General features: G+C 43.4%; 1 protein-coding gene across 1 annotated transcript in view; it reads left to right on the top strand.

Moving 5' to 3' along the window:
- LOC126260173 (dipeptidyl peptidase 1-like) overlaps positions 1-15,855 on the top strand; it is an 85,865-nt gene that overhangs the window by 54,910 nt on the left and 15,100 nt on the right. The window contains exons 8-9 of the mRNA XM_049957439.1: positions 6,664-6,775; positions 13,999-14,153. Of these exons, the coding sequence (XP_049813396.1) occupies positions 6,664-6,775; positions 13,999-14,153 (267 nt within the window). The remainder of the gene's footprint in view (positions 1-6,663; positions 6,776-13,998; positions 14,154-15,855) is intronic.

The following is a 15,855-nucleotide window of genomic DNA, read 5'->3' as shown; positions in this document are numbered from 1 at the left end:
TGAGGTATAGACGTGAGCGTTTTTCACACTCAGAGAGCTTTTGCCGGTAATACGTGTCCTGTAAACAGTGCCGAGAGTCAGCCCGACGGCAGTGTCCCAGAGTGGGGAAAGATCTCAGATAGTCGCGCACGCCGAGTAGACTGCAATCTCCATCTGCGGAGAGCTGCTCGCCATAGCTCTCAGTCAAGGAAAACTATACCGGCATTGTCGGAGAGTAGCGAGCGGCCATAGTGTGTCCCAGATTAACGCTGTATTTCACATATTGCACACGACCACATCTTGCTAATATATTTTACCCTACTCATGAACAAATTAAATAGAACTACCCACGAAATGGCTTGCTTTAAGCCATAATATTTGGCCGTGGTAAGAAATCACCCGTTTTACCACATAAACGAACAGCACGAGCAGTTAGTCAATTTCGAAATTTCCAGACTTAACGTTACGCAGCAATACCATATAAAACATCACGGACATATTGTATAGAATTGTTGTTGTTGTTGTTGTGGTCTTCAGTCTTGAGACTGGTTTGGTGCAGCTCTCCATGCTACTCTATCCTGTGCAAGCTTCTTCATCTCCCAGTACTTACCGCAACCTACATCCTTCTGAATCTGTTTAGTGTATTCATCTCTTGGTCTCCCTCTACGATTTTTACCCTCCACGCTGCTGTCCAATGCTAAATTTGTGATGCCTTGATGCCTCAGAATATGTCCTACCAACTGGTCCCTTCTTCTTGTCAAGTTGTGCCACAAACTCCTCTTCTCCCCAATTCTATTCAATACCTCCTCATTAGTTACGTGATCTACCCATCTAATTTTCATCATTCTTCTGTAGCACCACATTTCGAAAGCTTCTATTCTCATCTTCTCCAAACTATTTATCGTCCATGTTTCACTTCCATACATGGCTACACTCCATACAAATACTTTCAGAAACGACTTCCTGACAAATCTACACTCGATGTTTACAAATTTCTCTTCTTCAGAAACGCTTTCCTTGCCATTGCCAGTCTACATTTTATATCCTCTCTTCTTCGACCATCAGTTATTTTTCTCCCCAAATAGCAAAACTCCTTTATTACTTTAAGTGTCTCATTTCCTAATCTAATTCCCTCAGCATCATCCGACTTAATTCGACTACTTTCCATTATCCTCGTTTTGCTTTTGTTGATGTTAATCTTATATCCTCCTTTCACGACACTGTCCATTCCGTTCAATTGCTCTTCCAAGTCTTTGCTGACAGACTTACAATGTCATCGGCCAACCTCAAAATTTTTATTTCTTCTCCATGGATTTTAATACCTACTCCGAATTTTTCTTTTGTTTCCTTTGTTGCTTGCTCAATATACAGATTGAATAACATCGGAGAGAGGCTACAACCCCATCTCACTCCCTTCCAAACCGCTGCTTCCCTTTCATGCCCCTCGACTCTTGTAACTGCCATCTGCTTTCTGTACAAACTGTAAATAGCCTTTCGCTCCCTCTATTTTATCCCTGCCACCTTTAGAATTTGAAAGGAAGTATTCCAGTCAACATTGTCTCTAAGTCTACAAATGCTAGAAACGTAGGTTTGCCTTTCCTTAATCTATTTTCTAAGATAAGTCGTAGGGTCATTATTGCCTCACGTGATCCAACATTTCTACGGAATCCAAACTGATCTTCCTCGAGGTCGGCTTCTACCAGTCTTTCCATTCATCTGTAAAGAATACGCGTTAGTATTTTGCAGCTGTGACCTATTAAACTGATTGTTCGGTAATTTTCACATCTGTCAACACCTGCTTTTTTTGGGATTGGAATTATTATATTCTTCTTGAAGTCTGAGTGTATTTCGCCTGTCTCATACATCTTGCTCACCAGATGGTAGAGTTTTGTCAGGACTGGCTCTCCCAAGGCCGTCAGTAGTTCCAATGGAATGTTGTCTACTCCCGGGGCCTTGTTTCGACTCAGGTCTTTCAGTGCTCTGTCAAACTCTTCACGCAGTATCGTATCTCCCGTTTCATCTTCATCTACATCCTCTTCCATTTCCATAATATTGTCCTCAAGTACATCGCCCTTGTATAGACCCTCTATATACTCCTTCCACCTTTCTGCTTTCCCTTCTTTGCTTAGAACTGGGTTTCCACCTGAGCTCTTGATATTCATACAAGTAGCTCTCTTTTCTCCAAATATCTCTTTAATTTTCCTGTAGGCAGTATCTATCTTACCCCTAGTGAGATAAGCCTCTACATCATTACATTTGTCCTCTAGCCATCCCTGCTTAGCCATTTTGCACTTCCTGTCGATCTCATTTTTGAAACGTTTGTATTCATTTTTGCCTGCTTCATTTACTGCGTTTTTATATTTTCTCCTTTCATCAATTAAATTCAATATTTCTTCTGTTACCCAAGGATTTGTACTAGCCCTCGTCTTTTTACCTACATGATCCTCTGCTGCCTTCACTACTTCATCCCTCAGAGCTACCCATACTTCTTCTACTGTATTTCTTTCCCCCATTCTTGTCAATTGTTCCCTTATACTCTCCCTGAAATTCTGTACAACCTCTGATTATTTCAGTTTATCCAGGTCCCATCTCCTTAAATTTCCACCTTTTTACAGTTTCTTTAGTTTTAATCTACAGTTCATAACCAATAGATTGTGGTCAGAGTCCACATCTGCCCCTGGAAATGTCTTACAATTTAAAACCTGGTTCCTAAATCCCTGTCTTACCATTATATAATCTATCTGATACCTTTTAGTATCTCCAGGCTTCTTCCATGTATACAACCTTCTTTTATGATTCTTGAATCAAGTGTTAGCTATGATTAAGTTATGCTCTGTGCAAAATTCTACCAGGCGGCTTCCTCTTTCATTCCTTCCCCCCAATCCATATTCACCTACTACGTTTCCTTCTCTTCCTTTTCCTACTATCGAATAGGAGTCACCCATGACTATTAAATTTTCGTCTCCCTTCACTACCTGAATAATTTTTTTTATCTCATCATACATTTCTTAAATTTCTTCGTCATCTGCAGAGATAGTTGGCATATAAATTTGTACTACTGTAGTAGGCGTGGGCTTCCTGTCTATCTTGACCACAATAATGCGTTCACTATGCTGTTTGTAGTAGCTTACCCACATTCCTATTTCTTTAATTCATTATTAAACCTACTCCTTCATTACCCCTATTTGATTTTGTATTTATAACCCTGTATTCACCTGACCAAAAGTCTTGTTCCTCCTGACATTCCACGCTCTGATCCGTAGAACGTCAGTTTTCTTTCTCTTGATAACGACGTCCTCTTGAGTAGTCTCCGCCAGGAGATCCGAATGGAGGACTATTTTACCTCAGGAATATTTTACCCAAGAGGACGCCATCATCATTTAACCACACAGTAAAGCTGCATGCCCTCGGGAAAAATTACGGCTGTAGTTTCCCCTTGCTTTCAGCCGTTCGCAGTACCAGAACAGCAAGGCCGTTTTGGTTAGTGTTACAAGGCCAGATCAGTCAATCATCCAGACTGTTGCCCCTGCAACTACTGAAAAGGCTGCTGCCCCTCTTCAGGAACCACACGTTTGTCTGGCCTCTCAACAGATACCCCTCCGTTGTGGTTGCACATACGGTACGGCCATCTGTATCGGGAGGCACGCTAGCCTCCCCACCAACGGCAAGGTCCATGGTTAATGGGGGGAAGTGTATAGAATTAACAAATGAAAATAAAATATATTGGGACTGGAGGGACTCTATCCGATGTTGACATGGAAAACAAGACTAGTAATCCAGCGCACCGTACACTATGCCACATCAACGACGCAACACGTTCTCCTCTGAACATTTGCTGACGTTATCGGGAAAGCTGAGACTACTGTCGCGATGGATACGCACTGATAGTGAACGTCAGCAATGTTTCGGAAAAATAACTAATGATGGAAACTTCCAGGAAGTGGACTCAGGACGAATTTGCCCATTTAGCTAGTTTGTACGAGGAGAGACCAACGTTATAGGATGTGTAGTTACTGGACTCCAGGAACTGAGATAAGAAGCAAAGTTTGCTGCCTGAAATGGCACAAATTTTCAACTCTTCCACAGAAGAAATTTACCAGAATATCCAAAATTCAAGGAATCAGGCAAAGTAATTTTATAACTTAGATTAATCAACACAGAGAAACAAGTGAAGTCATGTTTAAAAGTAATTGTTTCAGAACTCGGAAAATTGCCACATAACGTCAAGTATTATAGCTGCATCTATAATTTTACGTGGTATGCATCGATTATATTATCATATCGGGTGTTGAAGAACAGACCTTATGGAATTTACGAGTAGTTCCTGAAGTCAATATAAGTAATAAAACAAGTTTAAATAAAAGTATGCCCGGAAATGCTCCAACTATCAGGTATCCACCTTATTTGGCTTTTGAACATCTATCGTTATCAAGATGCAACTGGCGTAATGTTACCTCATCGTTATTGTTACTTTACCAAATACTAAAGAGAATAACAACAGCTGAGGCGTTACATGCACAAACGGTCTGTCTTTAACACTATTGAATTTACGTACAATAGTATCTAGACTAGACATTTTGGGTCCCTTATAAACAGTACTTCTCCCATTTCCATTGCTGTCATCCACGTAAAATTTCGGTATTGTTGTGGATTTTCCACCACAAGCTCTACAGTGAGATGCTTGCCTGCAACATGAACACATTCGTTTATATTTTTTTCTCTACCACTAACAGTATTAAAAGTGCATCTGAAGTCCCACGCTCTTCCATCGCAACCCCATTCCTTCACTACACAACTACGACTGAAAAATCTCGCCGAAAGTCGTCTCTCAGCTCTCACATACACTGTCATCCTGCAGTGTGTAAACGATTCCGAGAAATAATCTCGCAAAACTTTCAGACTGGAATCGCTCGCAAGGGCCTGTCAGACAGTAACTAACAGCGGAAACTCGGCCCTAGTGTAAACAGTTCTGCAAACACTACCTGAGAGTTGCAAACTGTGTGAGGGAAAAAGCTCACATGTTTCCCAGCCCTAACAGCATGGCCGCTTTGTGAAAACGACACCTGTTGGAGCGGTTGGTGTCTTTTACCGGGCGTGTGGATAGTGTTTCTAATGGAGGGGAAGAAATGAGCTTGTGCATGTCAAGAGGAACACTACCTGTGTGCTTTAGTAACTGACGGTTGCATTCTGGTGGCTGAGTGATTCAATACAGCTTGCGGTGCCGAGTAGAAGCGGTGCCTAAAGTGTACTGGTTAGCAAAAAATATTATACATGGAAGACTGTCGTTATCGAGTGAGAAGTCGTGGTTGCTTGAAGGCACGGCCTCTCTCTCCCTCTCTCCCTCTCTCTCTCTCTCTCTCTCTCTCTCTCTCTCTCTCTGTGGGTATGTGTGTGTGTGGGGGGGGGGGGGGGGGCGGGGGCGGGGGCTGGGGCGGCTGTTCTCCGAAAGAGAGAGCCAATTTAGCTTTGCTAATTTACGCGTCATGAATGTGATTGGATTGTATTATACAGAAAGTTGTTATTTGTACTACACTGTAAGCGTGACTGATTTGTTAATCCCATTTGTACAAAGAATGTCACCTCATTATAAGCCATGTGCGGGTGATCATGTTGGATACTAGTAGATCAATATTCAGGATGTGCCGCGTAGATTACATAATTTAAGTTTGAGGTTTGTATTAGTGTCTTACGGTTCACTCCAGGAGTTATATTTATTGTATTTCCTGTCAAGGGTTATATTTTAATTGTTATTGTTGATGCCCAATGCTGTGTGCTAGGCCAAAGGATTTTTCTAAATTTTGTTTGTCGTGCTGAAGGTATTTTCTCTCGTTTGAGTCGTGCTTTCAAAAACTATACCACGATGCAGAGTAAGTCCGGTTTCACTCTTATTGTATTATTGGTCAGTTATTAAGAAGGTTTTATGCCGAATAAATAATTGTTGCAATGAGCCCACGCCTGTGCAATCCCCAGCCCGAACCCCACTCAACAACCTGCGCCACAAGTTTCAACAATAACTCCCTCTACAGAGTATGTGTACAGTGACGGCAGAATTAGAATACCGATGCACTTGAACAACGGCCTGTTCGCACCACAGATCAGTCTGACAGTTCTTTTCTGAACTAACAATTTTCTTGATGAGTTCACAGAATTGCCTGAAAATATAACACCGTACGAGTTGATAGAGGGGAAGTAATCAAAGTAAACAAAGTAAACAAGCCTTCTGTTTTCAGTGTCACAGACAATGCAGGTTATTCTTATGATCTTGTACTCGATACTTCCAAGTAAACCTTCCAACTTTCCTCAGTCCTAAAAGTTTTAAAAATTATCTGCTTCACTGGCTGGTCACCTTGGAACAATAACATTACACTTTTACAAGTGTTCCGTGTTAGAAATAGATTGCACCCCGTTTTGTTGCTGTCAAATGTTAATCTGTTCTCTGGAAGTCACGTGCTGATGTTACTGACTACGCTATCGGCTACATTACTTATATCACGTTGCCTGCCTTTCACAATATCACTTGTGCCATCGACAAAGATAAATGATGTGTGTCTGTTATACAGAAATATTCTTCAGTAGCTAGTCGTTCTAAAACATATCATATCGCAGAACTCTGATATACTATTGCTTTCATATCACATAAAAAGAAGGCTTGTTCTCGACATGATTGTTGTATTCTTGTTGCAGGACTACGGCTTCGTGGAGGAGGAATGCAACCCGTACCTGGGCGTGGACGGGGCGTGCACCACCAACCAGACCTGCAAGCGGTACTTCGTGTCTGACTACAGCTACGTGGGCGGTGAGTCTCAGTTCTGACTGCCGACGATGCTATCAACTCTGTCACATGTCTTGAGCTCTCCATTCTGACGAGCTTCATCATTCATTTCTACATTATCTGATCAAAAGTATCCGAGCATCCCTACGTAATGCGGAATTGACCGCTAGATGTCACAAGGGCTGACCAGCCAATACGAAATACGTTGTCAGTAGAGGTGCAGTAACAGAAGAATGGACCGATAAGGAGAGCTCAGTGATTTCGAATGTGGACTAACACTAGTCATTGGGCAAAGAAATCCAGCAGGGACATTTCAATCCCTTCAAAATCTGTTCAAGTCGACTGTTGATGATGTGACTGTGAAGTGGAAACCCGAAGAAACAACCACAGCTAAACCAGGCCCAAGCAGACCTCATGTACTGGCGGACAGGAACCATTGAGCATTGCGGTGGGTGGTTGTAAGAAACTGCATGAAATCGGCGGAAGGAATCACTCCTGTGTTCCAAAGTGCTAGCAGCAGTCCAGCTGGCACAATGACTGCCCATAGGGAGTTAAAAAGAATGGGGTGCAATTGTCGAGTGTCTCCTCATGAGGCACACATTTCCATACTGAATGCTAAGCGACAGTCAGAGAAGACAATTGTTTCTTTACTCTGTCATAAAACAGCTCCTGTGACAGAATGGTTTGTTGACAATAATATTTTTGAATGGACTTGCCTGCCCAGAGCTCGACCCAAACCCAGTGAGACACCTTTGATATGAGTTAGAACGACGCCTTCGCTCCAGCGACTAACAAAAGTACCTTCTCTAGTTTTTGTTCTTGGGAAAGAATGGGCAGCTATTCTTCCACAGTCATTCAGATACCTCGCTAAAAGTGTCCCCAGCGGACCTCAAGTTGTCATAAGAGTGCTGTGTTGGAGGCAGAGCGCTGAACCGACAGAGTGAATGGATCAGTAACGTGTCTCTTGTGGCTGGGATTCGCCAACCGCTGTACTGGACGTAGGCACGGTAGTACAGCTCAGAATGCGTAAGAAGTGCGCGATACCGGCGCTGTTCGTATCGGCCAGATTGTCCGACTAACCGAGGTCGTGCATGCACTGCGCTACGCACGTGGCATTCTGCTGAGGGTATTTCGTGAGCATCTGGATCGGTTAAATATTACAGGGGCGTTGCTGTTTACAATATACAGTATAATTCACCTAAGCTGTTCAGCTCGCATATTTCCTGAACCGTTTAAGATATTAAAATTCTGTTTTCACCACAATGAACTGTGAAAGCATCTCCACTTATCTACTGCAGTCTTTGAAAATATTTCAGTACCAGCTTTACTTTTTCAAATGGAAATGTAACAGTATACTGCTAGTATCGTAGTTCTGAAAGAGATTATTTCAATGGCGCTTCACTCTTCAGAATCTGAGTGGCAGTTACTGACAAATTACAATGTTTAGAATAAGAATTTTCTAAAAGCGCGACCTTCCTGTTTGAGACTCCAAAATGCGTAACTAAACGCAAAAAAAAAAAAACAACGCAGACTACGCACCACAAAGCAATTATTCGAATGGAATAGAATGTGCTGTGATGTACATGCCCAGTCGAACAAATGATTAAAATTTGAGGAAAATTAGATGATTTATTCAAGAGAAAGAGGTTAACAAATTGGCCTGAAATCTCAATGACTGGAGTAGAATCGTCCTCAGCCATGAGACTCACTTCGAACTGATCCGCGACGACAAGCGAAGAAGTGTCTGGAGACGCCCCTCTCGGCGGTGGGATACAACCTGAGTGTCGTCCTCTGTACTTTTATTGCCCTTCATGGAAAACCATCTTGGACTTACAATCCAATAAGACTGTGCCCGCCCGCACACGGCGAGATTTTCTACTGCTTGTCTTCGTGATTGACAAACCCTACCCTGGGCAGCAAGTTCGCCAGATCTCTCCAACATCACTCAGGATGGCCGGCCGGTGTGGCCGTGCGGTTCTTGGCGCTTCAGTCTGGAACCGCGTGACCGCTACGGTCGCAGGTTCGAATCCTGCCTCGGGCATGGATGTGTGTGATGTCCTTAGGTTAGTTAGGTTTAATTAGTTCTAAGTTCTAGGCGACTGCTGACCTCAGAAGTTAAGTCGCATAGTGCTCGGAGCCATTTGAACCATTTGAATCACTCAGGATGACATCTGACAGCTCTGTCAATCAATGTCAGGCCGAATAACTGCGTGCATAACGGCCAATTTGTGAATTTTACTGCTGAGTAAATCATCCAATTTCTCTAAATTTGTAATCATTTGTATACTTCTACGTGTCCATCACATCTGCCGATTTCCGTCGCATTGGATAATTCTCTGTGTCCATCACATCTGCCGATTTCCGTCGCATTGGATACGCTTGGTGCAGGGATTGGCAGTTAACACTCAGTATAAACAAATGGAACGTATTTCGCAATTTCGCATAACTAGCAGCTAGGCCCGGCATTGCGTGATTACACGATTACAAAACAGTCACTGGAAGCTCTCACATCTATTAAATATCTAGGAGTTTGCGCGTTAGGCGATTTAAATAGGAACAACCATATGAAACTAATAGCAGGTAAAATTGATGCGAAACTCAGATTCATTGGAGGGATCCTCAAGAAGTGTAGTCCATCTACAAAACAAAGACCAAACAAATTTCTCGTTCGGCCAGAACTTGTATGTTGCTCGTTAGTCTGGGATCCGTACCAGATACGATGGACAGAGGAAGTAAAGAAGATCTAAACAAGAGCACTTCGTCCGACTGAAACTGATAGTCCACGCATGTGCTATGGTGTTTCCCAACGAAATAACTGCAGCGTAGCCTTCGTTCGATTGGCAGTGTGTGTGTGTGTGTGGGGGGGGGGGGGGGGGGGGTGCGTTATCGATTTACAGGATGATTCCATCCGAGGGCAAAAGAAAAAGCCAACAGAAAACATTCCAGTTCCCCCCCTGCCAGAGAAATCGAAAGCTGTTCACACAAGTTCCGATAACTTCAGGATAGCCTCCTTCTTCGACTGCAGGGGCCCTCTGCTCGTTGAGGTACCCGAGCGTGGAACTACCATCAGTGGACAGCATTATGAAGACACTTTATAGAAACTGCTACGGGCCATTAAGTTAAAGCGCCCATTAATGCTGTGGGACGGAATGATTCTATTGCACGATGACGCCCGCCACCACATTGCCAATAGTACAGACGCTACGCTTCGGCGATTTGGTTGGGTAACATGCAGCACCCTCCGTACAGCCCGGATCTTCCACTGTGTGTTTTCACATCTTTGGAGACCTGCGTGGACGTTGGTTTCAGGCGGACGAGAGAGTGCAAGAGTGGGTGAGCTTGTGGATGCGTCAGCGGCTGACCGCGTTCTAAGAAACAGGAACTGATTGTCTTGTTTCCCAGGGGGATAAATGTCTTAACGCACATTGTAATTACTTTTGAATGAAAACATTCCATGATCCCATCGTGGAGAGTGTTCGGTTTTCATTTGACTACCCTTATAGATTGTATGTAACTTGATGTGGTTATAACTGGCTGCTAAGGGAAATTAGATATATAGCTCTCATTCAGCGATCTATACATTCTTAACAAAATGACTTAACTATAGTTCATACCGTAGTTGCCATCAAAATGCTATCGCTCATTTTGATGCATTCGCATTTTAAACATTGTCTTAAGACATCCCGTGAGTCGGGGTTGCGAGAGGGGAGTGGGTGGGGGGTCGGAGGGGGGGGGGGAGTGGCAGAAGTCGACGTTCAGTGGTATCTGTTTTTATTATTTTGCTGTGTGAGGCTCAGCAAGCAAGATATCTCTCTACTGTTGAGCTAGGAACAACAGTCTGTTTGATATGCATTCAGACAGTTTTGCTTCACTTACTATGGTGCAAGATTGGTGTGATGCACTAACACGCCAGCTGTTCACCTATGATTTTGGTGTTGCAGAGCTTTATTCGGATTGTATTTCCTTCTGGTATATTAGCAGTACTACTGAGTAACGTTACGCTACGGTACTGACACTTGCATTGGATGCATTTCACTGCGCAATGCGTTCTTTTTTTGCGGTACTAACAGTTAGGCAGTCATTAGTTTCGCACTAGCGCGTTCTAAGTAATGCATTAGCATAGTTAAGAGTCACAGGTTCTTTTAAAGTCAGTCATCTCATCAACAAAATTCGGAATTCGTTAGAAGATTAGTTTCACTTTAAGTAAGCTTAAGACAATAGTGAGGATGTTTCGACGTTGATGACGGAAGTAAGATTCAAAAAAAAATTAAAATGCTTTCACAGGGTTTGTTAACCTATAAAAACCATTCGGCGATGTAAAATGATGCAAAATGTTGGGAATTTTCAGGGAAATAGGTGGAAGCCATAAGGAAAGAGGCATAGTATGCAACATGTGCAAGAGCAAAGAGGGAAAAGTAAGAAAGGAAGATAAAGAACGAAGTACCCCAATGAAAAAGGGTGACACAGGCATGTGATATTTCGCTCCTCTTGTTCCACGTCTATTTCGAAGAAACACTGATGGATGCAAAAGAAGAGTTCAGCACTGGGATTAAAATTTCTGGTGAAAGGGTATCGATGATAAGGTCCACAGATGATATTGCTATTCTTAGTGAAACTGAGGAAGAGTTGCTGTGGAACGGAATGAGCAGCCATATGAGCACATACTCAGGACCGAGATTAAACTGAAACAGGACGAAATTAGTGAGAAGTAGATGAAAAGAGACTATCGAGAAACTTAATATCAAAATTGGGGCCCACGAAACAGATTAAGTGGATTGATTCTGCTACGTTGGAAGCAAAATATGCAAGGCGGATGAAGCAACGAGGATGTAAGACGCAGACTCGAACAGGCAATGAGGGCTTCCTGAGCGAAAGAAGTCAGCTACTGTCATAAAGAGGACATAATTTGAGAAAGAAATTTCCGAGTATATGCTTTCGGAGCACAGAATCGTATGGATGTGAAGCATACACTAGGGGAGAACCGGAAAAGAAGAGAATCGAAGCGTTTGAGATGTGGTGCTACGGAAGAGGGGTTGACAAATAGGTGAACAGATAAGGTAATAAATGAGGAGGTTCTCTGCAGTATTGGCGAGCAGAGAAACATATGGGGAAAAAAGAGAAAGGGACAGGATGATAGGAGACTGAAGATGCAACAAGTTTAATAATAAGACTGCTTATATTACCCATATCTGTCCTCCTCTCGAGTACTGCTTCGTGGTATGGGATCTTTATCAGATAGGACTGACGGGAACGTCGAAAAAGTTCAAAGAAGGCAGCTCGTTTTGTATTACCGCGGGGTCGGAGAGAGGGTGTCACGGATATGATATGCGAATCTGGATGGCAATCATTGAAACAGGAAATTTCAATCAGCAATTTTTTCTCTGAATACAAAAATATTTGGTTGACTCTCACCTACATCATCGTAAATAGAAAAAAAACAGAGTTCGCACGGAAAGATTTAAGAGTGCGTTTCTGCCGCACGCTGTTCGCGACTGGTACGTTGGAGGACTAATTTGAAGTCGGTGGTCCCTTGAGTGTGAATTGTAGTCTTGTAGATGCAAATGAGTGATGATAACAAGGAATACATTCAGTGATATCGGAGGGTTTTGTGGAGGGTAAAAACTGTAGGCGAAGACAGACATTGGAATATGGCAGACAAATAAATGAGGACGTTGGATGTAAGTGCCACTATGACATGAAGAGTTTAACAGTGGAGAGAAATTCGCGGGATGCCGCATCAAACCACTCAGAAGACTGATGGTATGTCCCCCCCCTCCTCCCACTGTCACCCCCAAAAAAAGAATCTTATTTAGAATATTATCTTCATTTTTTGCGTTATGCACGAATATATCCATTTCTTCTATTATATCTAATCTTATACTTTTCCGATTTTGTCCGCAATTTCCAGGTTGTCTACCAATTTTTAAAAGATTGAATGTATTATGTATATTTTGGGTTGGTGTATAAATTCGTAGCGTTTTCCCATAGGTTTAATAAACACACCAAGTATACATAACAGAACCTTAGTTATCAAAAAAATGTTCTCCTTCACAACAGTCTGCCGCCAATGCTGCGGCAACTTTTCCATTCCGCGAAATTAGAAATCAAGTGGCTTTGAGGCGAAGAACTCCTCGAGCCATGTTCGGAGTGCGTATTCATCTGGAAAGGAAGTTTCTTTAAGATTGTTCGAGAGAGCGAGGAAAATGTGAAAATCTAAGAGCACAAGACCAGGTGAATTCGGTGTGTGCGGAATAACTTCTTCATGCAGTATTTCTGGTCGTTGTTCTTGGACTGCGTCTGCAAGACGTCTCAATTGTTGACGACAAACGACAGCAGTGATGGTTACTCCTCGAGCAAGCAATTCTTAGTACACCACACCGTCGCTGTTCCACCAGATCCATAACATTATCTTATGTGGACGCGCTCAGGTCTTTGTACGTGGAGTTGCTGCTTTGTTTGGGCTGAAGCATTCCTTTTGTTTCCTTATGTCAGCATAAAGACACCATTTCTCATCACCAGCAACGATGCGGGATAGGTCCGGTAGGTGTTATTCACGAGCCAATTGATGACCAGCAAACAGATATGCATCTATGGCCACCCACGCGTTTTTGTGGTTTTGGCTTAGAGCATGGAGTGCCCACACTGCCGATTCTCGAACCTTTCCCATTGCATGCAAGAATTCACGATGGTGGACTGATCACAGTTCATCACATTTCTCAGTTCTCAAGTACGCAGATGTGGGATTAATGCGTTTAACCGATCTCCATCAAACCCCTTAGGTCTCCCTGAAGGAGGAGACTCACTCATACTGATGTCAAAACAATCTTCCTTAAAACGAGAGAACCATTTTCTTGTCGTGCTCTGTCTAATGGCATTACCTCCATACACGGTGGAAATATTTAAGGCTGCATTCTTTGTTGTCACCCCTCTATTGAAATCAAACAGAAGAATATGTCGGGAATGTTCCGATTTTTCCACTTGGCACTTCATTTTCTGGCGTCCTCAGCACCACTCTCTATCTCCAAATGACTTAATGACAATATGTAAACTCAAACAGCACCAGTGAACTACAAATAAAAAATGGCACTCGACAACTAAATCCATAGCACCCGGAACACCAACACGCAAAACGAAAACGTTACGAACTTACGCATCAACCTGGTACACACAGAAGCCACTGCCAACTGACGGTAACAGGTTCGAGAGTTCGAGAGTTGTTGTGGTATACGATTTATTGTGTTTCACAGGTTACTACGGCGGCGGCAACGAGGTGCTGATCCAGGAGGCGCTGGTGCAGAACGGGCCCGTGGCGGCCGGCTTCATGGTGTACGACGACTTCCGGCAGTACGCGGGTGGCGTGTACAAGCACGTCGAGACCAGGGTCGACTTCAACCCCCGCGTGGTACGTAGCCCGCTGTACACTGCGTGAGTTCTCTCTTTTGACAGGCGCCGCGTCTTCCTACATTGATCCACTGCGTCAACAACATGATGTTACAATAACGAAGCAAGATTAAGAGTCGTCGTACCGTCGACTACAAGGTCATCATGCGTTAAGCATACGCTGGGATAGGACGAGGAAACGGAAGGAAATTGGCGATGTCCTTTCCACAGGACCCGTCCCGGCATTACCACGGGAAACCAGTATCGCATGATGGAGACAGACGCGAACGCTATTCCTCTCCATGTGAGCCCAGCGTCTTACCCGCTGCGTCACCTCATTATATACAAATTGACTCACTCATCTTGCCTTATCTTGTAGCTGTTCGTTTCAAGGGTATGAACATCAGTCCGTCTTTTCCCTATAGATTTTATTCAGTAGTCCACTAACTTTCCTCAAGGCCTGTTCAAAAACGGATGATGGTGTACCATTCACATAAACATGACGTTATTAAAAACGAAGCTCACAACAGACTTTGGAATCAGATGTAACTCGTCCACCAGCTGGAGCTGACAGTAAATAAATGCAGCGCCAGAAAACGGCACACCAGTCAGGCAAGTAATGAGTCTCAGGTCAGGCTGGGCATCAGTTGTAAACTATGGTTAAGATACATGCTTGTTGACAAAAAGTACGGAGTGGTTGAAATTATAATTTTTCCTCAGGGTTGTATAGGTACAGTCTTAGACATAAAAACTGACCGCCGGCCGGCCGCCACAGAGACTAAGTCCGAGTCGTTCACTTAAGGTGGCCAATAAAACTGACCGCCCCTGAAAATTCTAAGTCCGGCCACCTGCACAATATGGTAACACTGTAAGATGCGGAAGTGTTATGAGGAATTGTTGTCTACTTCCGAGTTGATATGGCTCGAGTGAGCCCGTGGTCTTGCGGTAATCGTCGTGCATTCTAAACTTAGAGTCGCATGTTCGCGTCCTACTGTTCTTTTTTTTAACCACATTTCGGTCTAAAGTTATGAGTCTGATTGAACATCGAAGACAATTCGCTTAACATTCTACACACCCGCAATAACAAGTATTCCAGAAACAATTCCGCAGGACAGCTCGTGGCTGCGTCGCGATCAGAACAGCTTACGCTCGAGCGTTTCCTCGCGCTGCAGCGGCTACCGGCCACCGGCCAGATGCCACCCTCCGCCTGAAATCCGGCGCCGCCCATGTGAAGGCGGCGCCACGCTGTCAGTGTACGTATCAATGCCATTTTCGCATTTGAAGTTCTAGTTATCATCTTGCAGCTAAGCATTGGATTTTGCATACTTGAAAATCATGAACTACAGATAAGCATTGTAAAATTGAGTCGCAAGTGGAAAAAGGTGTAACATCTGCAACACAACGTTTACTTTTGGTATAACAGAGGGGTGAATGTAGAGGAGGCAGCTAGAAAGATTTGAACTGAGCGTGGAGCGAGTGCTTTTGGGATAAATACGCCAGAAAAAGATATTCTTATTTCAACAAAGATCGTTCTGGCATGAATGATTTTCCACATTAAGGAAGTCTCGACTACTGATATATGTGACATTTTACCATCATGCGACATTTGCATTCAACAGACAAAGTTCAGAAGTCTGGTGTAGGAGTACTGCATGCTCTAATTCGAAACAACAAAAATCAACGGAGTGACTATTATTGAACGTCATCAGGTCGCTCATTGAGCA

The sequence above is a fragment of the Schistocerca nitens genome, chromosome 1 (genome assembly GCF_023898315.1).
Source record: "Schistocerca nitens isolate TAMUIC-IGC-003100 chromosome 1, iqSchNite1.1, whole genome shotgun sequence".
In the NCBI taxonomy this organism is placed as follows: Eukaryota; Metazoa; Arthropoda; class Insecta; order Orthoptera; family Acrididae; genus Schistocerca; species Schistocerca nitens.
This window is presented reverse-complemented; position numbering and strand designations above follow the sequence as displayed.